Source organism: Bubalus kerabau, chromosome 20 (assembly GCF_029407905.1).
Source record: "Bubalus kerabau isolate K-KA32 ecotype Philippines breed swamp buffalo chromosome 20, PCC_UOA_SB_1v2, whole genome shotgun sequence".
NCBI classification, from domain to species: Eukaryota; Metazoa; Chordata; class Mammalia; order Artiodactyla; family Bovidae; genus Bubalus; species Bubalus kerabau.
Genome location: NC_073643.1, coordinates 39,151,762 through 39,174,470, shown reverse-complemented (window position 1 = coordinate 39,174,470; position 22,709 = coordinate 39,151,762). Strand labels below are relative to the sequence as shown.

At 44.9% G+C, this 22,709-nt stretch overlaps 1 protein-coding gene across 2 annotated transcripts; it reads right to left on the bottom strand.

The window, feature by feature from the left end:
* Positions 1-3,760: 3,760 nt before the first annotated feature.
* PSMD6 (proteasome 26S subunit, non-ATPase 6) lies at positions 3,761-22,462 on the bottom strand. 2 transcript variants are annotated; one of them, XM_055558652.1, is made up of 8 exons: positions 22,205-22,462; positions 21,338-21,543; positions 18,362-18,507; positions 17,886-18,105; positions 17,669-17,777; positions 7,334-7,502; positions 4,062-4,139; positions 3,761-3,963 (listed from the first exon to the last, which is right to left on the bottom strand). In XM_055558652.1, exons 1-8 carry the CDS (start codon positions 22,347-22,349, stop codon positions 3,867-3,869), a joined length of 1,170 nt encoding a protein of 389 aa, XP_055414627.1. In that variant the 5' UTR covers positions 22,350-22,462; the 3' UTR covers positions 3,761-3,866. The 2 variants fall into 2 exon arrangements, with proteins under 2 accessions (XP_055414627.1, XP_055414628.1); XM_055558653.1 differs by lacking the exon at positions 22,205-22,462 and adding an exon at positions 22,012-22,198.
* Positions 22,463-22,709: the final 247 nt, after the last annotated feature.

Here is a 22,709-nt window from a genome sequence, read left to right as displayed (position 1 = left end):
TTTCTCCTTATCCTGCACCCCATACACAGATTCGAAGGCTGCCTCAAGTGTGATGCTGGGGATGCTGTGTTAGTTAGGTGGGGAGATGCTTAGGAGACTATCCATGGGAACCCCACATATTCTATGTATAAGACTGTGCTTATGTTAATCCCAACCTTGTAATTAAGAAAACTCGGTTTGTAAATGTGTTCACTGGTACGTTTTTAGATTCTGCACATAGGAGTTTTCATAAGGTGTTGGTCCCTCTCTGACTTCCTATACCTAAGATCATCATCACAGGATGGTCACTTATGATCATTCACATCACTGGAAAAGGCATTTTACATGCTTTTTGATTGGTAGGTCATATTCTAGTGTGTATATATTTGTGTGTGTGTGTGTGTGTGTGTGTGTATATGTTCTATACATACACATCTTAAACACGTTTATCCGTACATCCCTGACCATGAACTCTGGGGGGGGCTTACAGAGGTGGCTGGTGATAAATATCGCTGCAGTGTATGTTGGGATGCAGGTGTCATTTGGAATTACATTTGTTAACTTGGAGAGACTCAAGAGAAACCAGGAGTGAGAAGGCCAGAGTATGTGGTAGACCTGTCTTTAGCTTAAGAATCTCCATGCTGTTTTTTTTTCCTTCTGTTAGCGGGTTACATTCGCTGAAAACACAATGGCAGCGTTTCTTTTTCTCCACGCCCTTTGGCTTGACTGACTGTAGATTTTTTAATGATACCCCTTCTGACTGGCATGAGGTGATACCTCAGTATTTCCATCTGTATTAGTCTAATAGTCTTTTTTGTCCTCCATTCATTTTTCCTTTTGAGAAATGTTACGTTTTGTCCTCGTTTTTTAATTGTGTTGTTTTTGCTGTACAACAGTGGAAGGGCTGTAAGTGTACACACGCCCCTCCCTCCGACCCCCCCTTCCTCCCGAGAACGCCCGCGGCGAGCTGGGCCGTCAGCTGCGGCTCCCCGCGGCCTGTCGCCCTGGGCCCCGTCACGCTGCGGCTCCCCGCGGCCTGTCGCCCGGGGCCCCGTCACGCTGCGGCTCCCCGCTGCCTGTCGCCCGGGGCCCCGTCACGCTGCGGCTCCCCGCGGCCTGTCGCCCTGGGCCCCGTCACGCTGCGGCTCCCCGCGGCCTGTCGCCCGGGAGGCTGCGAGTGTCAGTGCTGCCGTCTCGGTTCGTTCAGCCGCCTCTTCTCTCGTTTTCACAAGCGTGTGCCCCACCTCTGCATCTCTGTTCCCGCCACGCAAATAGTTCCACCAGAAACTTAGTAACACACAGTTTTTGACAGTATTTCCTTTCCTAAAAGACTACTAGTAAATTATAATTTCATCTACAGCTCTTCTTTCTCAAAACATTTTTCTCAGTTATTCCGTCGCAGTGTTATTCTAAGAAAGTCCGATGCCAAAATCTTCTATGCTATTGTATGGAAGATTAAATTTTACTGTGGTGTGGTAAGACTACTCAGTGACTGTCATTGGAATTTGATACTCCAACACAAAGTCTATAGTGTATTCAGAAGTCCAGGTTGGTGTCATGTCATTTTGATGTGTTATTTGCTTTAAGACTCCATTTTGCAGTAAATATTTTGAAAGTTAAATATTCATAAGATTGTTCATCCCAGTGATGCACTTTGTACTTGGAGTGCATCATGAATGAGATTATGGTTTATAAAAGTGAGAAGTGTCCAGGTTTGATTAAAAACATTGAGCAAAAGGAAGAAAGCTTACGAGTATTTAAAAGGGACTAAACACAGCTGTTCTCTCTGTCCCTTAGCAGGAAACTGTCATTTGATGATAATCTTGTTTTTGTATTGGGATGTGTACCCTTCATGAGTAAAACCTCAAAATTAGGACTTTAGTTCTTTGAATGGCTTCTCCTAGATGAACAGCATCTGCTTACCATCAGCCCCAGGTGTACTGTACAGAGAGACGTGTGACCTGGACAGGAAACTCCCAACAGCCACAGGGCAGGTGGGTGGTAGAAGCTAACAGGGCAGGAACGGGAGCCTGGCATTAACCTCATCTGTATTACAGCAAAGCTAGTAAGTGACTTTGAATTGTCTTTTTATTTTTAGATAGCCGCCATGAATTTTTTTGCCAGAAATTTATTGGGGGGTGGGAGGGAGTTGGTGACCGTCATAGCCTGTAGTTGACCAGTCTGCAAGCTGGAAGCTTCTGGAAGCCTCCTTTGGCATCATGAGTTGCTTTGGGTTTCTGAGCCTTCCATCAAATGTAAAATAACTCTCACTGGTCAAAAATCAGAGAAGCAAGGCTCAAAACCATCATTCTATGTAGTCTTAGTATATTAAAAACATAAGTGAAAAACATCAGTGAGATCACCAGTTTGGAATATAAAATGCAGCTTAAGTGGCCCCAACAACTATGTGACAGCAGGTTTCTGCTAACACGTGTGGTGATGCCCTAAGAAATACATGTTTGAGTACAGTGTTTTACAGTTTGTAGTGTTTTTATGTAAATGAACATCATAAGCTTGATTTTCTACTGCAGTCTAAAACCGTGGAAACAGGCTGAAGGAAATCTTTCCTTTCAGCATCAGATACCAGCATGAAGAGAGCAGAGATCCGAGTTTGGTTTTCTAGCCGCAGTGTTCAGGGCTATTTGTCCTATCCTGTATGGCTTCGAAAACTTGGACTCCCTCACATCAGAACCATATTGCTTATGCACCATAAGGCAAGTTCCCTAGACATTTATCTGCAGGCTTGGTTTTCAGCTTCCCCATCTTGCGCTAGGAATGAACAGCATTTCTTTCTTTTTTATTTAGTGTCTCTTACCTATTACCCTCCTCTAATTTTAGGTGGTAGGGCTAAAATGGTTTAAAAAAAAAGCCAACATCCAGCCTACATTTCAGTTGAAATGCTTTGCACTGTGATCACTTCAATCTAGGTGGTTTTATAGCGGGGAGTTGAGGGAAAGTTATTTTAAGAAACTGACATTTTAATGGTACTTTTCCCCTCTAGCATGAACTGCAATGAGGTAACTGGCTGAAAACGAATCCTCCAGAAGGAACGCAATGAGTGATGCCTGTGTTGGCCTTAACGGACAGCACTGATCCTATGGGTGTGGATTTTGTTAAGGGTACTTATATTTCCAGTTTCTTGAAGAAATCAGTGATCCAAGTTGGTAAGGTTTTTAGTAGCCTCTCACCCATGCTTCTCTCCCCATGATTTTACAGTAAAATGCTGTTGCGATTCTCTTGCTCTAGCAAAACTGCTCTTATCAAGATGAGCCTTCAGCAAGCCTGGACGCGCTCAGTGAGCAAATCCCGCTGTCTCCACAGGCGTTCCACAGCAGCCAGCTCCGGGCCGTGGTGACACTCATGGTGAGGCAGCCTGGCCACTCCTCTGCTGAAAGCCTGCAGTGCCTCTCTTCCCCTCAGTCGGGGTGTAGATGGTCTCTCCTTCCTCTTTATTTACAATCACCTCCCTGGAGAGGCTTCTATGACACCCGACAGCAGAGAGCTCTTCACGCCCTACTCATTTCACTGCCACCTTTACCGGGTTTTAGGTTTCTTTTTCCGCAGCACTTAACCCCCTCTGATTCACTAAGTGGGAAAAGATTCCCTATGCCTGCATGTTTTAATGCCATCTCTTACTTTTGTTTTATTGAAGAGGAGTCAGGATTTGAACTCAGGTAGTCTCTGTAAGTATTATACCATAAACCAAAGATTCAAAGGATGTAAATGTGACATTACTGGACCCCATCCTTAACGCTGTGTATGTATATAAGAAAAAGCTAAGTTGAAAGAAACAATGCAGTATTTATTTTTTACACAGTTCAACTGGGCACAAAGTAAGCTATAAAAATTCCAATAAGCTCTAAAGAAAACCCTTTGTGTATTTGGTTTTACATATTAATTACTCTAGAAAGTTTCTGAACTCTGTTTAATAGCAGATCTCCTTTCTTGATAGTTTCTTGGTACTGCCAGTTCTTGCTATCAGGTCTATAAATAAATTCAGGGAAAACATGAATTAGTTAGCAGCCACATTAACAAAAGCTGACCTACTTTAAGTATTACAAATGATATAGAAACTTAAGTACCTGTTGGTTTCCACTATTTCATTCACTTTATCTATTTTGCAGTGTAGCCTCCCAGCAGCAATAAACCTGGAGAGTTCCCTAATTGAGAGAGAAGGGAAAAAGCGTTTAGCATTAGCCTTATAGAGAATTGTTAGAAAAATGAATTGCACTAAATACATGATACAGTTGTCTTTTACTCAAGGTAATATTTGGACACACAGCAGCTGAGCTGACCCCCTTAAGGGGGACAGTTATTGAACACAGCCCTCAACAGCAGCGTGAGTGGATGGAGACTCTCCGTCTGTCTACCGCCCTGTGACGTGGAGGAAAATGAAATGCTACGAGAGCTGCACGAAGACAACTTTTCAGTAATACCAGAGAGAATATGTGGAAAGTTGACTCCTTTAAAATATCTATTTGTAATATAACTAGGTTGAATTTAGAGATTCATATAAGGAGTCCTCCTAATTAAGAAAAATTGTGACAGATGACTCTCCCCGATACTACACCATCTTGCTCCTAGCACAGAAACACCCAAAGTGCCATTTCAAGTTGGTGGGGAAACGTGGCTGAGAATGATGTGAAGGCAGCTTAACTCTCACAAATCCCAGAAACCAGGTAAGGAAAAAAAGATAACTTCTAGCTTCAAAGCGCCACCAGCTTATCTTAAATTAGTAAGAACTCTATGTTTACAGAGCGTGCTCTATTCCTTACTATTCCTTATCCTCATTAAAAATACATTTGATTCAGTCATTACAACAGCCATTCTTTCAACTGTTAGTTTTTGAATCATGTTACTGAGTGGCTTTAGGTAAACAAAAAAGCTCACTGGTTCTAAACTCACTTGCATTCACTTTCCAGGTACTCACACAGCTGCGTCTCCAGACTGCAGCTGGGAAACCCATCTGCACTATTGTTCTGGGACTGAGACCCACAGGCGAGCTGGGGAAACTGGAGAGAAAGCTAGGACAAGCTGCAGCGAGCACCACTGCCCTGGGCATGAAAGCAGACGGGGACTCAGTGTGCCCTCTGCTGAGGTAAAACAGCGGGCAGCTGCTGCTTCCCCTGCCCTTCGTTTACGCCCTCGACTCTTGGAGGAGACTCCAGATGCACCACGGTTATCTGTCCCTGGTCATCGCTGCGGCTCTGCCGGCGCACGCCGCCACAGCCGCCCTCCAGTAAGCAGGCTGGTACTCCCTCCAGTCGTCTGGGCCACTCCTTCCACCTACGTGTCCTAATTCACCCAAGTTCCTATAAAAATCTTAGACATGCAATGACATCCACCCTCAAGGCCCCCAAGAGCTATCTCAGTGCAGCCTCCTTTCTGAAACGACACAATTAACTACTTCCTGCCTTAAATGGGTGCCTAAGTCCCATTCCCTAGATCCAAACTACATTTTTGTTGTCTCCCTGTGTGCTAATCAAACATACCCCAAGACGACTCATCTTCTCCAAGCCACCCAGATCCTGCCTCATATACAGGTGTCCAGTAAGAATGAGCCAAATACTTGCTGTGTAAAGAGAACCTAAAAACCAGAGTTGCATCCTAAGTTCCAGATAAAACACCTACCACCAAAATTATGCAATACAGCCCACAGGTATGGTTTCTAACCTTACATATGTCAGTAACAGATGTGTCTACTCACAGAATGGCTTGGTCCTTTTCTCCACCACTATCTTACTGAGTCTAAGGAAATGGAAAAACGAAGTACAAGTGTTCTTTAAACTTACAGAAAGATTTCACCTAAACTCATTTTATAAAGTAAGAAACAAATGTAAAGCAAGGCATTTCTAGGTACCACCACAGCTCAGTGTGTGCTTGAAACCTCTGCCTCTAAAGCTGGGCTGAGAACATGAAGGGAAAAACGAAATAATTCAAATACCACATACTGCAGCGTGTCTAACAATACTTCCTACTTCAGTGCACCTTATCCACAGATTGAGCTGAGCCTCACCCTGCTCCCAAGGAGCAACGAGTGGCCTTCTCACCATCACCACACTGTTAAGAAACAGCAAAGAAAGAAGCCAGACCAACGCCCTCTCTCCATGTGCTGCTCACCAGTGAGCTCCTCCAGTACGACCCCATGAGAAACAACTCAGTGCCCTCACCACCAGACTTTTAATTTCACCAAGAAAACCAAAGCTCCCTGGAGAGCCCAGCCTTTTACTTTGGATAGATAATAAACTACTCACTGTCTTTTTTCTTTCAAAGGAAGAGAATGAGGAAATGTCTGGCTCCATAATTTGGTTATACTTTGTGTGTTTTACTGATTGTAAATATTAAAACCAACCCATAGATAAATATTCATGTGCATGCCAAGGTGACTGAGGATGAAACGTACTGATGTCTGTAACTGTCTCTGAAGTTGTTAAAAATAAGGTAAAGCAAACACAGTGTTAATAATGATATAGAATCAAGAATATATAGGAATTTGTAAAGATTTATACAGGAATCTCTCCATGTTTGAAATTTTTCATAATAAAACATTAGAAAAAACAAACTGGCTAAACAGAGTATGGTCTTTTAAAAATGAAATGCCTTAGAACTTCATTAGAAACTACTATATAACCACTGGGAGCCACTGCAGACTAATCCTCAAAGCTAACAAACAGTTGAAGCTTGGGGGACCACTTCTCACGTGATGCCACATGGACAGCTCCCCCTACTTCGCCCCGGTTCCCCGCCCCCGTCCCCTTGGTGTGCGAAGACACACCCTGTTACTTACCCACAGGCTGAACATCCTCCAGCAGCTCCCAGGGCTCCGGGATGACGTAAAGTCCCAGCTAACCCCCAAGCCCTGCACACCTATCCACCTGCCCACCTCCCACTAGGCTGCAGCTGTGCGTCTCACTGCACCAACTGATTATCGCTGCAGACTCACTTCTATCTGAAATGACACACATTTTTACGCATACTTGCCAACTCTCCCCAAAACTAGAATGAAACTCCATGAAGACAGACCTGGAATAATGCCAACCATACAGTAAGGGCTTAGTACCTATCTGATGAACCTTTGAATCAAAGGCTCAAAGGCTTCGATTTTTAGCAACCAAAAAATTGAAGGCATTCTCACAAGAGCTAGGACCTAACGTGAAATGTAAGACAGTGAGCTAAGAGTCTCTACTGTCGTAGCAGAGTGGATCTCCAAGGTGTAACAGAGACCACTTTGCTACCACAGCACCAAAGCAGAAACACACAACGAGAAAGTGTGCAAGTGGAGACAGTGTACAAGTTTACACATCCAAAGGTATAACCGTAAAGAGTAAATTAACACGATGTTGTTCAAACTTACTGATCAATGAACTCCACACCAACACCAAAAGCTTCTGCCATATAGCCCAGGGTTAATGACCTGTACGATTCCAGCAGCTGGCTGTACGCATGAATTCGCATTTCTCTTACATAGTATCGATAATGAGGCGCAAAAAGCCAGTCCTTTTTCATTTCCTGTTCCACAATAGCTGCAATGAATAAGATGACAAATTATAACAACCTCCCTTTGGATAAACTGATAAACTAGAAGGCGGATTTATAACATGATAAAAATTAATAGCCTTGATCTATAAAGTATACATAGAATATTAATGAGCAATCCACAGAAGTACAATCATTTTCCTGAATAATAGTACCTATCACCATTCTAAGTAATGAGCATGTGGTGGGAAACCACAAGATAAGATCTCTGCTGCCACAGCAACTCAATATCCAAGGGGAAGAAGAGAGAAATGAATAAACAAGGCAGCCTCCTAGAATAATAACAAGCTCCATGAAAATAAAACTTGAATAGTGATTGAAGACTTAGAGCCACACAGACGCAGCAGGCAGAGCCCGGCTCAGCCCTGGAACAGAGAGGAGGGCGGGTTCAGAGGGTGGCAGGGGGACAGCTATGCAGACAGGGAAGGTGAGCAAGGACGAGTCAAGCGTATACTTATTTCTGGCTAGAATAGATAAAAATCCTTGGAGAATTTCTCCTTTTTTGAGTTTTTGGGTGGGGTGGGGAGGGATTCAAACGTTATACTTTGGCAAGGCGGAGATGGACTCTCTTACTAATAGCCAGGTTGAAGATCCCAAGGCCTGAGTCTGGTGCTCGCTGGCGGGTTTGGGGCTGGAGACTCACATTTGGAAATCCCTGCCATCCATATGTACTTGATAACAGAATACAGGTAGAGAGAAGGGCAATGACTGCGCCCAGGCCAGTTAGCCACTGAAAGGCCTAACAAAGGATGAGGCACAGCCGGAGAAAATACAGAATTCAATACACTGACGTACTAAGGTGCTGAAGAAAGGTTAACTGGCAGTTCCAAGGAGGTCCACCTATTAGATCTGCCACTACGTATACAGTGTCCAACGCATGCTGCTGCTAAGTCGCTTCAGTCGTGTCCAACTCTGTGCAACCCCACAGACGGCAACCCACTAGGCTCCCCGATCCCTGGCATGCTCCAGGAACACTGGAGTGGGTTGCAATTTCCTTCTCCCACGCATGAGAGACACTTAAAAATACTTACTGACCCAATGCCCAGCTATATGTACGGAGTCATAGAGAAATACTCGTTATATTTTAGGAAAAAAGCTACTTAAAAATCCTAAAAAGCTACTTAGAAACCTGTGTGTAAAATACACCTACGTATATTTAATGGTGCTTCGTGCCTGTGTCTCTGGACACCAACGCCCTTGGAACCTGAGCTCAGCAGCTGCCTCAAGAGAAAGAGCCCAGGCAAGCCAAGGACAGAGCGCCTCTTTCTTCTTCATGTGATACATTAGAAAATTTTCCACGTGTACAGAAAACCTCTGGGTTTTGGGGTGACTGTTACTTTCCAATTTTCCAAGTATGTAATGAATAAAAGTTCTGGGAGGATATATAACTATCTTAAAATGATTCTGGAACAATTCTGTGTAATTTGTAATATGAATTTGGACATTAAGACTTTCTCCCCTCGGTTTATTTGTAAACTTCTGAAAATTTATTTGTAAACTTCTGAAAACTAGGTTTTACCTAGAAAAGGATGCTACTTCCTCTTTCAAATAAAATATTTCAGGGTACACAGTCTATGAATACTTAGCAAAGCAAAAAAGCTTATTACAAAGCCAAATAAATGCTACATATCTCACTACAGAGGAGCAGACGGTAAATGATACAAATGGTAACTGTTGTCAAGATTCATCTATCTGTCCTTTGCATTTAAAATGCCTGGGAAATGGAGGGCGGTCCCAGGCCCGGCCCCGCTGTCCCAGGGGTGCCCAAGGGCTGCTCTACCTGCACCCCGCCTGCAGGTTGAGTAGGCAGCAGACTGTGACACACACGCATCGAAATGCTACTCAGCAGGAAAACACAATGAGCCACTGCAAAGAAATGGCAATAACATGGGCCTTAGTGCAGGAAACGTACTAGGTATACCACACGGCTAGTAGTCAGCAGCATGGTACTGACACAGACAGATCAACGGACCACGAAAGCAAGTGCAGAAATAAACAGACACCTATGCCCAATTAATCTATGACAAAGGAGGCAAGAATATACAGTGGAGAAAAGACCGTCTCTTCAATAAGTGGTGCTGGACAGCTCCGTGTGACAGGATGAAATTGGAACCTTACCTAACACCACACACGAAAATAAAATGGATCAAAGACCTAAATGTAGGAAAACATAGAACACTCTCTAACATAAATCACAGCAATGTCTTTTTTGATGACCTCCTAGAGTAAAAAATAAACAGGAGTTAATTAAAAGCTCCTTCACCTCAAGAAACCACAGAATGAAAAGACAACCCATAGAATGGGAGACATTTGCAAACAAAGCAACCTACAAGGAGTTAATCTCCACAGCACACAAACAGCTCTTGCAGCCCTCTGTCAAAAACCAAACCACCCAATCACAAAACGGGCAGGATTTCCCTGGTGGTCCACGGTTAAGACTGTGCTCTCAATGTAGGGGCAAGCCTTTGACCCCTGGTCAGAGAAGATCCCACATGCCTAGCAGCCAAAAAAGCAAAAATGGGGGCAGAAGATCTAAATAGACATTTCTCAGGGGAAGAAATACAGATGGCCACGAGGCACAAGAAACATCGGTAATTAGAGAAACTCAATCAGAACTACAATAAGGCATCACCTCACAATGATCTGAATGGCCATCATCAAAATGTCTACAATAAATGCTAAAGAGGGTGTGGAGGAAAGGGAACCTTTTTACACTGTTGGTGGGAATGTAAACTAGTAACAGCCACTATGGAGCACGATATGGGGTTCACTGAAAAACTAAACACAGAACTACCACATAATCCAGCAGTTCCCCTCCTGGGCATATATATATGTGGAGAAAGCCATAATCGGAAAAGATATATGCGCCCCAATGCTCACAGCAGCACGTTACAACAGGCAGGACAGGGAGGCAAGCTGTCAGCAGAGGAACAGATACCTATGAGTACATACACATAATGGAATGTTCCTTCAGCCACAAAAAAGAATGAACTCATGTCTTCACCAGCAACGTGGATGGACCTGGAGATGATCACACTAACTGAAGGAAGTCAGAGGGACAAAAAGCCTATGATATCACTTATGGGTAGAATATCAAAGTCCATACAAAGGGCCTCATTCACAAAACACAAAGACGCACACACTTTGATAACCAGGACAAACTTCTGGTTACCAAAGGGGAAAGGTGTGTTGGGGGAGGGGAGGCATACATTAGGAGGTTGGGGTTTACACACACACAGTAATATACTACATGTGTTTTACAAACAGATGACTGACAAGGACCTACTGTATAAGAGAACTCAACACTCTGTAATAACTAGACAGGAGAAGAATCTGAAGAAGCATACATATATGTATCATGTAACTGAATCAGTTTGCTTCATACCAAAAACACCACTGGGTAAATCAACTCTACTCCAGCACACAAAAAATACTTAAATTTAAATAGAAAAGGGATGTCAACAGTATTACCTTCAGGCCTGGGTGATCTGGGATGCGGTCACATTCCTGGAGCCTGAGCAGCCTGTTGCCAAGGCAGCACTGGGGTGGAGCTGAGGGAATGGGGGAGATGTGCCTGCAATGGAGTCCTCCTCCCCTGGACCCTCAGTGCCTGGTCCCCTGTGAATGGGACCCCAATCTCCAGATCTAGGGGGGGCCCTCCGAGAGCTGTCAAGCCTAGAATACCCAGATTACGGTTGAGCCACCGGATAGGAAGAGCTCTGACCTGTCACCTGGTCTCCAAGTCTCCCAGTGGTGAGGCTCCCACCAGCAGCTTCCTCCTTGGAGCTGCCCTACCCAAATACTACCTCACCCTCAGGAGCACAGTTCAGGGAGGTCTTGGGATTTGGGGGAGTACAGGAGAAGGGGGAAAAAGTCAAAAGACCCGAGCCCTGGCACATTCCACTCTAATCTACAACCCCGGAACACAACTTTCTCTAGGGCTCCGATTGCCCAAGAAACTGGAGGGGGGCATGAAGGACCGCTGCCGCCTTGTGGACGTTTCCTGTAACAACAACCTGAAAACCGGTTAACAGATACCAAGGGAAGCTTTCATGCAAAGACCGGCACAATCAAAGGCAGAAACGGTATGGACCTAACATAAGCAGAAGACATTAAGAAGAGGCGGCAAGAATATACAGAAGAACTATACAAAAAGATCTTAATGACCCAGATAACCACGATAGTGAGTTCACTCACCTAGAACCAGACGTCCTAGAGTGTGAAGTCAAGTGGGCCTTTAGGAAGCATCACTAAGAACAGAGCTAGTGGAGGTGATGGAATTCCAACTGAGCTATTTCAAATCCTACAAGATGATGCTGTCAAAGTGCTACACTGAATACGCCAGCAAATTTGGAAAACTCAGCAGAGGCCACAGGACTGGAAAACGTCAGTTTTCATTCCAATCCCAAAGAAAGGCAATGCCAAAGAATGCTCCAACTACGCACAGTTGTACTCATCTCACACGCTAGCAAGGTAATGCTCAAAATCCTTCAAAGTAGGCTTCAGCAGTATGTGAACTGAGAACTTGCAGATGCACATGCTGAGTTTAGAAAAGGCAGAGGAACCAGAGATCAAATTGCCAACATTCGCTGGATCAGAGAGAAAGTAAGGGAATTCCAGAAAAACATCTACTTCTGCTTCACTGACAATACTAAAGTCTTTGACTGTGTGGATCACAACAAACTGCAGAACATTCTTAAAGAGATGGGAATACCAGACCACCTTAGCTGTCTCCTGAGAAACCTGTATGCAAATCGAGAACAAACAGTTAGAACCTTACATGGAATGACTGACTTGTTCAAAACTGGGAAAGGAGTATGACAAGGCTGTACACTGTCACCTGTTTATTTAACTTACATGCAGAGTACATCATGCGAAATGCCGCGCCGGATCAATCACCAGCAGGACCAAGATTTCCAGGAGAAATATAAACGACTTCAGATATGCAGATGCTACCACTCTAATGGCAGAAAGTAAAGAGGAAGTCAAAAGCCTCCTGATAAGGGTGACACAGCAGGGTGAGAAAGATGGCTCACAGCCCAGCATTTAACACTGCACTGGTGGCACTGGGTGCCAGCGCTTCCTGTCGAATAAAGGGGAAGTGGGAACGGTGACCGACGGTCTCTTCTTGGGCTCCAGAATCACTGTGGATGGTGACTACAGCTATGAAATTAAAAGATGCTTGCTCCTTGGAAGGAAAGCTATGACAAACCTATATTAAAAATCAGACATCACTTTGCCAACAAAGGTGTGTATGATCAAAGCTATGCTTTTTCCAGTAGTCATGTATGGATGTGAAAGTTGGAACCATAAAGAAGGCTGAGCACCAAAGAATTGATGCTTTAGAACTGTGGTGCTGGAGAAGACTCTTGAGAGTCCTTTGGACAGCAAGGAGATTAAACCAGTCAATCCTAAAGGAAACCAACTCTGAATATTCATTGGAAAAACTAATGTTGAAGCTCCAATACTTTGGCCACCTGATGTGAAGAGCTGACTCATTGGAAAAGACCCTGATACTGGGAAAGACTGAAGACAGGAGAAGGGGGCGACAAAGGAGGAGATGGTTGGATGGAATCACCAACTCAATGGACATGAGTTTGAGCAAACTCCAGGAGATGGTGATGGACAGGGAAATGTGGTGTGGTACAGTCCATGGGGTGGCAAAGAGTCACACATGATTTAGCAACTGAACAACAATATGTAAAATAGGTAATTCACAAGGACCTAATAAATAACACAGGGAACTCTACTCAACACTCTATTGTAATAACCTAGATAGGAAAAGAATCTGAAGAGGAATACATGTATGTATCTCCGTAACTGAACCAGGTTGCTTAACACCAATAACAAACACCACTGTGTAAAGTATCTCTACTCCAGTATACAATAAAATTTAAAAAGAAAACAACAGAAATATCAACAGTATTCCCCTCAGGCCTGGGGACCTGGGCTGCAGTCACACCCCTGAAGGCTGAGCAGCCTTGGGACCCAAGGCTGGACTGGGGTGGGGCTGAGGGAGCTGGGGAGGATGTACCAGCAAATGAGCCCCGTCTGGACCCTGAGTGCCTGGTCCCCTGTGGATGGGACCCCAATTTCCAGATCCAGGCGGGCCCTCCTAGAGTTCAACCAAGCCTAGTGCACCCCAGAATGGTGGACCCTCTGGGCTGAAAGAGCTCTCAATGTCACCTGGTCTCTAAGTCTCAGGGGTGGGGTTCCCACCGCCAGCCTCCTTCCTGAGTTACCCCACCTAAGTACCATAGCACCCTCAGCAGGGCAGGTTGGGGAAGGCTTGAGATTTCTCTTGTGGGGGTGGGGGGTGCAGGGTAAGGGGGAAGTCATGAGACCAGAACTGTGGTGCATTGCACTCTTATCAAAAACCCTGGAACACGACTTTCTCTAGGGCTCTGATTGCCCAAGGAACCTGAGAGGGGCGTGAGGAAGTGCTGCCACCATGTGGACATTTCCCACAACAACACCTGAAAACAAGCCAGAAGGAAAGCCGCTCAGGTGCCTGATGCTCTGCGACCCCATGGACTATACAGTCTATGGAATTCTCCAGGCCAGAATACTGGAGTGGGTAGATGCTCCCTTCTCCAGGGGATCTTCCCAACCCAGTGAGCAAACTCAGGTCCCCCACATTGCAGGCTGATTCCTTACCAGCTGAGCCACCTGGCAAGCCCAGCGCATGCTGGCAACTCTTCAAATTCACAAGGCCTGCTGGGCTGTAAAGGACACCTGCCCTTCAAGCAATGGCCTAGGGTGGGTACTCAAAAAACAATTCAAAGCATGCTGGACCTTCAACAAGTCAATCTTAAGGGATCAGCTTAAGGTACGCTGCCTTCCCCCCCCCACCCTTTTCTGAAAGCACATGAAAATATGCTCCATATTGCTAATTATTCAAGAAATAATTAGCACCAGTCTGACTGGTCATCATCAAAAAGACTACGAACAGCAGTGTGGGGAAGAAGCGTACACATGTTCGGATGCCAGAGCTGCTCTGCTGTGAACCTGAAACAGTCACATCTTAGTCATCAGTTCAACACCAAAATCAAGTAAAAAGCTTAAAAAAAAAAAAAAAAAAAGAACTACAAACAGTAAATTAGGGAGAGAGCACGGAGAAGAGGGAACCTGCCTATGCTTTCGGGGGACAATGGAAACTGCTAAGTCACCAGAAGGGACACAATGGAGGTTCCTTAAAGAAACTAAACACAGGCTGCCTCATGACCTGCTCTCACTCCTGGCCTTGAGGTGGAGAAAAGCCTCACTTCAGAAAGACACGTGCACCCAGCACTCACTGCAGCACCATTTACACCAGCAACCATCCTAAATGAGATCAGTCCTGGGTGTTCTTTGGAAGGATTGATGCTGAAGCTGAAACTCCAGTACTTTGGCCACCTCATGCGAAGAGTTGACTCATTGGAAAAGACTCTGATGCTGGGAGGGATTGGGGGCAGGAGGAGAAGGGGACGACAGAGGATGAGATGGCTGGATGGCATCACTGACTCGATGGACGTGAGTCTGAGTGAACTCCGGGAGCTGGTAATGGACAGGGAGGCCTGGCGGGCTGCGATTCATGGGGTCGCAAAGAGTCGGACATGACTGAGCGACTGAACTGAATTGAACAGGAAGCACCCAAAAGCTCCAGGGAAGATGGATGGATCAAGCGAGCGTTTCATACATGTACAATGAAGTATGACTCAGCCGAAGAAAAGGATGAGTTAATGTCATTTCCAGCAGCATGCATAGCCCTGGTGATGATCACAGTAAGCGAAGGAAGTCAGACAAAGAACGACAAAAAGCCTATGAGATCACTTACTGCTCTAGTCTACAGACTGATAAACATGAACTCATTTACAAAACAGAAACAGACGCAAGAAACTTAGCATAGACACTTCTGGTTACCAAAGGGAAGGGGGGGTTGGATACACTAGGAGCTTGGGAAGAACACACACACACTATTGTAAGACAGTAAACCCACAAAGGCTGCTGTACAGCACAGGAGCGCTGCTCAATATTCTGATACGAGCAAAGAATGAACAAAGAATGAATGTGTGTGTAACTGAATCACTCTGCTGTGCCGCTGAAACTAACACAACGCTGTACACCAACTACACTCCAATCAAGTTATTTTTAATTTCTAAATATCTGGGAAATGAGTAAATTTGGTACATATCCCAAGTGTCTCAAATTACAGACACCTCCACGAAGCACTTCATGACACAGGCACTGTGCTCGTGTCAAGATCATTACAAAGAAAAAAAAAGTAAGGTCTGCTCCTAATAACTCTGGGTAGCAGTAGAGAAAAACTGTAATAAAGCATCCCAGATTAATTTGTTTTCAAAACAAGGCATATGTCCAATAAGCACATGGAGATATTCAAAACCATAATGTATCACTGCACCCACTAAGATGCCTATAATCAAAAAAACACACAATTAACATGTATTACTGGTGGCTGCTGGTGGTAAAATGGCGGAGCTGCTCTAGAGAACAGTCTGGCAGTTTCTCAGTTTATCAAATAGTTACCATATGACCCAGGCATTCCATTACTAGGTATACACCCAGGAGAAAGTATACACTGTGTCCATACGAAAACTTGTATATAAACATTCATTACAACCCTGTTTATAATAACGTCCATCACCTGATAAATGGATGAGTAAAACCCTGTCTCCATGCAGCGGTGTGTCACTCAGCTGTAAACTGCATGAAGCTCTGCTCTAGGCTGCAGCACAGGTGACAGCAAAAGCATTATGCTGGCAGAAGGAGCCGAGCACAAGGCTCTGTGTAAACCCATTCATGCGCCATGTCCGAAATAAGCAAATCCATGGAGACAGAAAGACCAGGGGCTGCGAACAGGAAGGGGAGGTGACTGCCGATGGGTACAGAGCATCTTTTGGGTGATGACGATGTTCTGCAAGCAGTGGTGTGGTTGCACACCTTGTCAATAGATGGGGCATAAAATAAGAGCACCAGGAATGCAGAGAAAGGGTTTATTAAAAACCTCTTTGGCCGAAGGAATAAGGAGAAAGCTCCACATTTGAGCAGAATAGGGACCATGGGATCCATAGCCATAAAAAAGGGAGAAGGGCAATTCCACACTTCCAACTGTGTGGGCCAACACGAGAAGACAGGACCACACAGGTCCTTCCACACCTGAGGAGCCCTCTTCCCACGCTGCCTAAAAGGCAGTATGAATCCCCATGGGGTTTCCCAGGTGGCTCAGTGGTGAAGAATCCACCTGCCAATGCAGGAGACACAGGTTCGATCCCTGGGTTGGGAAGATCCTGTGGAGGATGAAATTGCAACCTACTCCAGAATTCTTGCCTGAAAAATCCCATGGACAGAAAGAGCCTGGCAGGCTACAGTCCATGGAGTTGCAGAGTCAGATATGACTGAGCACACACACGTGAACTCCCACAAGGCAGCCGAACTTTCTAGGCATGGAGAAAGCACACCATAAGCACTGGGCCAACACCCACTTCGAAAGTCAAAGATCATCATTTGGAGTCCTCCTTTCCCAAGTTTTGTAAATGCTGCCTATTTATATTAACCAAATACCTTCCGAAACTTGCAGCAGACAAGAGAATTATCAATGCCAAGTTGTTTTAAGTTTTAGGAAAATCTGGGAAGGAACCCTGGGTTGAATACCACAAGCACATTCAACATATTTTCTCAACCAACATCCCTTGAAAATGATTTGCAAATCAGCACAAAGACTCTCAGCTAATGCACAGCTAACTCAATTGAAAGGAGAGTCAAATTCCCATACATCAGTCGCCAAAACACTCAATGCTTAGAACCACTTGCTCACTCGTGCTCAGGGGTCAGGCATACTTCCTCGGCAGAGAACCAGACAGCTGATCTCTCTAGCTGGTGAGACCACAGAACTGTCATGCATTTTTTTGTGTTCTGTTTTATTAAACAATCCTTAAAAAAAATGTAAGCATCAATCTTACCTTGTGGACCACACAAAAAGATATTTGATCAAGTGTCTAAACAAGAATGGACAAAGATTAGGCACGCTGACCAAAGAACAACAGCTATCTCTGCACACTGTATTTTTCATATATGTGAAAAATCATCTAAGGTTGTCCACAGACACAGTGAGGAATAAGATGAAGACAGCCCGAACAAGCAACTCTATCCTTACCTAACGACTGGAAGAAAACAGAGTAACGGCATTCGTAGAGTGAAAACAGGTACTGGCGGACGGCCGGCAGGCTGTGCAGCACCTCGAGGATCTCTGCCCCTTTAATCACCTAGGGGTTTTTCAAAGAACAAATGTATGCTTTAATGATTATGGTTTATTTATTCTGGAAAAGCATGGTGTATTCTCTAAACATGAGTATCAAAGATTCAGTCATTACCTTTTCCCTGAGATCCGGTCTTTCTAAGGCAATCATGCTGACATAGACGGTGTAAGTCACAAAGGTTTTATAATCCATGAGTTCATAGGATGTAAATGTTGAAACTGTGTCAAGGAAGAGTTCAGCTGCCTGTTTGAAATCACGAATAGCTACACAATAAAGACCTTGATATACTTTTAGGCGGTTCCTCCGGTCCCAATCTCCTCCTTCCTCTATCAAGCTATAAAATTAAAACAAGAGTCATAATCTGGAAATAAACAGTGCTTTTTGCAAGCTTTGTATTATTATGAAAGAGAGAACAACTTGTCACAACTTAAACCAAAAAGTAATAATAAAGAGAAAAGTTTCCTAAATAAGTACATTAATTATTTGACCAAGTATACTAGTTGGAAACAAAAGAAACAGATTTCTTCTATCAATTTCTTATTCATAGCATCGTAACTTAGAGGGAATATATCCCCACCACTAAAACGTACCTTTTGGCCTTTTCTGTATTTCGAGTGATGAGGTCATTATCCATGTAAAATAAACCAATTCTAAGGAGATAGAACACAATATCCAGTCGGTGACCCAGCGCCACGGTTTTGTCATAGGTCTTGCGAAAGGCTGTCAGAGCACCTTCCTGTCAAGAGAACAAGGCGAACAGGTGAGAAAAGGTTAAATGTTTTGAAAGCTACAGCTGTCTAGGATTTTCTAAGCAAAAAGTGGGGGGAGAGGTAGGCGTGGAGACAGAAGAGTACGGCCATGAGATGGTAACGGTTGAAGCTGGGTGGTAACTATTCTCTCCACTTGTATAAAGTGTAAGAAATACATCAAATGTGTCTAAGCATATACTTATATTCTAGAAAAAAAAAAACACATTCATAACTTATTCACCATTGTTTCAGTATTCTTCTTTGTTCTATATATTTGATATTTTTCCTCTAACAATTACAATATGCTACTTTTCCTTTACTGTAAATTATCAATCCTGACAACTAAAGAGTATTAAAAAATTTTACCTTAATCACTCTTAGAATGCAACTGATTATTTAAATATACAATTCTATCTCAAATCATTGTGGAATAAAATGTTTTCATTGCTTTAAAAACATGAATATGTGAGACTTCCCTGGTGGTCCAGTTAGGATTAAGACTGCATTCCCACTGCTGCGGGTATGGGTTCAACCCCCAACTGAGGAACTAAGATCCCATATGCTGTGTGACGTGGCCAGAAAAGCCAAAAACAAAAAACAAAAAAGAAAGAAAGAAAACGAGGTGAGCCTGTGACATCCTGTTGTATGAGAAAATAGGGAAGACCAATGAGATCATGTCAAAAGGACAAAGAAACCATCTTAAAGAAACTTATACTAACAAATCTATAACAAACTGACTACCAAAAATAATAATGACTATAATCAATATGGAGAAGGCAATGGCACCCCACTCCAGTACTCTTGCTTGGAAAATCCCATGGACGGAGGAGCCTGGTGGGCTGCAGTCCATGGGGTCGCACCGAGTCGGACACGACTGAAGTGACTTAGCATAGCATAGCATAATCAATACAGTACAGTGAGAAATAAAAATCCACCAAGTCGATTATTTAGTAAATAAAATAAAATATTAAAAACAAAGTAGGGCTTCCCTGGTGGCGCAGTGGGTAAGGATCCACCTGCCAATGCTGGAGACACGGGTTCGATCCCTGGTCTGGGAGGATCACGTGTGCCAGAGGGCAACTAGACCAGTGCGACACGACTGCTGAGGCGGAGAGCCCTGGAGTCCACGCTCCTCCAGAGAAGCCACCACCACAAGAAGTAGCCCCTGCTCACTGCAACTGGAGAAAGCCGCACACAGCAGCGAAGATGCAGCGCAGCCAACAGAAAATAAAGACCAGACAAACAACAAATGGAGGAACAAAGAAAACTCCTCATTTTAGAAGAATGCTATTTCATAAACATGGACTATATTATTAGAACATCACCAATGTACGAAATGTGGATTCAAGTGTATCCTTGTTGAAATTCCTCAAGGCCTGAGTCAAAAGCTTTACATTTCTCATTCATTCATTCTCATTCATATAGCTAATAGTTCGAACAGAACTATTAGCTATATTTTAAACTGTTCTGTATTTTTCACCTTTTACAATAACCAGATCTTAAATCTATAGTCAGCAGGAAAAAAAAAAAAAAAAAACACCTTGTTTTAAATTTAAATTAAATAATAAATAACAGTTCAGATCACTTAACATTTGAGCACTTTGCCAAGGTACTGGTCTAACTCCTGCGCCCCTGGGAATTATCATTATTCCTATTTAATAGCTGAGGAAACTCATCCAGTTAAGTAAATCATGATTACTGAAGCCAGAAACAGAACTCAGGCAATCTGACCTAAGAGTCCCCAGTATTTAATTTTTTAAGGTTAATGCCATGTTATCCATTATCTACACACTTCAGGGTACACTGCTTACAGTCAAGGACAGCCAGAGCCCGTCCTCTGAACCACTATTACACAACAACTAGGTTAAAAAATGTAAAAGACCCAATACTTGCAGGTGCCCCTCTTACGCCCTGATAGTATAAGTTAGGTTGGCTGCTGGGCTGAAGAACAGTCACAGATACTAAGACAAGGACTGTTCTCTGTCCCTGACATTTCATCTCAGCGTACATGCTGGAGAGACATAAGCATATATACACAGAGGCACACACAAGCATGTTTTTACAGCAGCAGCTTACCTTGGCAAAAACAGCTGAAAACACCACAGGGGTCCAACCACTGAATAGCTAAATAAAGCACAGCATCACCCTGCTACAACGGACTACTAACCAGCAGTCAACCAGAATGAGCAAGAGCTAAGCGCTAACATGGACGGTCGCCCAGACAGAATTTTGAAAGAAAAAGTAAAGAGCACAGCATGAGTACACTTCGATACACTTTAAAACAACCCTTTTAAACCAATACTGCCTAATTTCTACAAGTACCTACACGTGACTACAAACGTACAATAAGAGAATTAAAAAGATAATCTCTCAGGAGGCAGAAAAAAAGAAAGTGCAAATAAAACTTCAGCATTAACTCTAAGATTTTAGTTTCTCACAATGAGACAATTACTTGCATAAACCGTAATTTTTAAAACGCACCAGAACCAGTGCTTCCCAACCAAGACAGGCTACAAAAGTAAACTACGGAAACATCCAAGTTTGGCAAGATCAGCAGACAAGCATGTCTGCATAGGCACTTCTCTGAATCACAGGGAGAGATGGGGAAGAATACGCATCTGGCTGCTGTCTGGGGGGCCGGGGAGAGAAACAGTGTAGCAAGAAAACTATTAACTTTTTCTTCGTTCATTTCTGCACTATTCACTAGTTCGGGTAAGCAGATTACCTGTGCAGTTTTTGGAAGAGGGTACTTAATGTTTAAAATGAGACCCTGAACAGTGCCCATTTCAGGCTACACAGACAGGAGAGACCACCCACCTTGTCGCCTATCCGGCAGAGGTACTCGGCCTTTGCCATCATCGCGTCTCGGATTTCGCTCTCCCCCAGATTCTTCTCTGCATCCTCCAGCTCCTCATCCAAACGTTTCAACTCGTCTTCGTTTGCCTTCTTCATTTTGTTGAGCAGGTCCACGTCCATCTGCCATTCCAGGGACTTGCACAAGGCTTCGTAATAAGGAGCCATGTCTGAGAGAGAGCAAGAGGGGTGTGACTTAGGCGTGGGCCCCCCCTCTCCTGCCCTACAGTGCCTACCCCCATCTTCTTCCTCCCACACAAGCTGTAAGGTCGTCCGCTGGACTCCTGCCCACTAGCAGGAAAGGGCTGGGCACCACGAGGTGCTTGCTACTGGGAGGCCAGCATCAGGACCTGGCCTGTCACCGCCGCCCTCTCCTAGGGCCGGGGATAGGGCAACCCTTGGTCTGCCTCTCAGTGGCTGCTGTACTAAGAGAAAGGGCGAGCTTGTTTACAGCCACACACACCTCAGACCCGTGCACTTAAGGCTATAGCGTCCGCTGCCATCACTACTGGGAAGGGCAAAAGGAACCGATGCCAAGTTTCCCCTCCACCGACAATGCTAACGTCCCCGAGACCAGTCGCTAATGACAATAAGCCCTGTCTCTGACTCGGGGCTCAACACCTTGGGATCCCCCCAACCTGGTCCCAAGTCGGGAGGCGCACAGAGCCGCACACCACTCTGAAAGCCTGGAGATGCTGAGAAAATGAAAGCCCCGAGGTGCGGATAAGCCAGGTCTGATCTCGGGGTCCCCGTCGGGGTAAACCCCTCAGGCTGGGGAGCGCGGGGCCGCCCGGGCCTAGGCCGCTGACTCGGCGCTCCCGCGGGCCTCACTGTTATCGCGGACGGCTGCCATCAGCTCGTCGCGGATTGCCGCGTCCCCGCGGTGCTCGGGCAGGCTGAGCAGGAAGCGCAGCTGCGCGATGCGCAGGTCCGGGTTCTTGGGCAGACCCTCCTCTTCCAGGTTCTCCAGCGGCATCGCGGCGGCAACAGCAGCGGTTCCGAACAGACAGCAACTCACAGCCGACAACTCAGCCGAGACCGGCGGCGGCGGCGGAAGTAGGAGGAGACCCCGACTGCGCCGGGACGCCTCCAGCCCGACTTCCGGTCCTAGCTCCGCCTCCGCCCGCAGCGCCCCCTGCTGGACACTCCCGTATATGCCCACCCCGGCCCCGCGGTTTTCCCCGCCTCTCAGCTAGGAGAGTCCCAGGGAGGGTGGTACCCACCTCCAAAGTTGGATTTCCTGAACCTCTTTCTCCCTCCATTTTTTAGCTATTTCATTTTCCAATCCGTTTGTGATTAATAGAGGCTGGCAATCTTGAGAATTTTGAAAATATAA

Excerpts from the sequence above, each read along its gene's own strand:
- PSMD6 (XM_055558652.1), bottom strand. The coding sequence starts at position 22,349 with ATGCCGCTGGAGAACCTGGAAGAGGAGGGTCTGCCCAAGAACCCGGAC. Across the intron at positions 7,503-17,668 it reads TGTTTTCTTCCAGTCGTTAG|CTATTGTGGAACAGGAAATG; the intron begins GTAAGGATAGAG and ends TATTCATTGCAG. Across the intron at positions 3,964-4,061 it reads GAAATAGTGGAAACCAACAG|ACCTGATAGCAAGAACTGGC; the intron begins GTACTTAAGTTT and ends ATTTATTTATAG.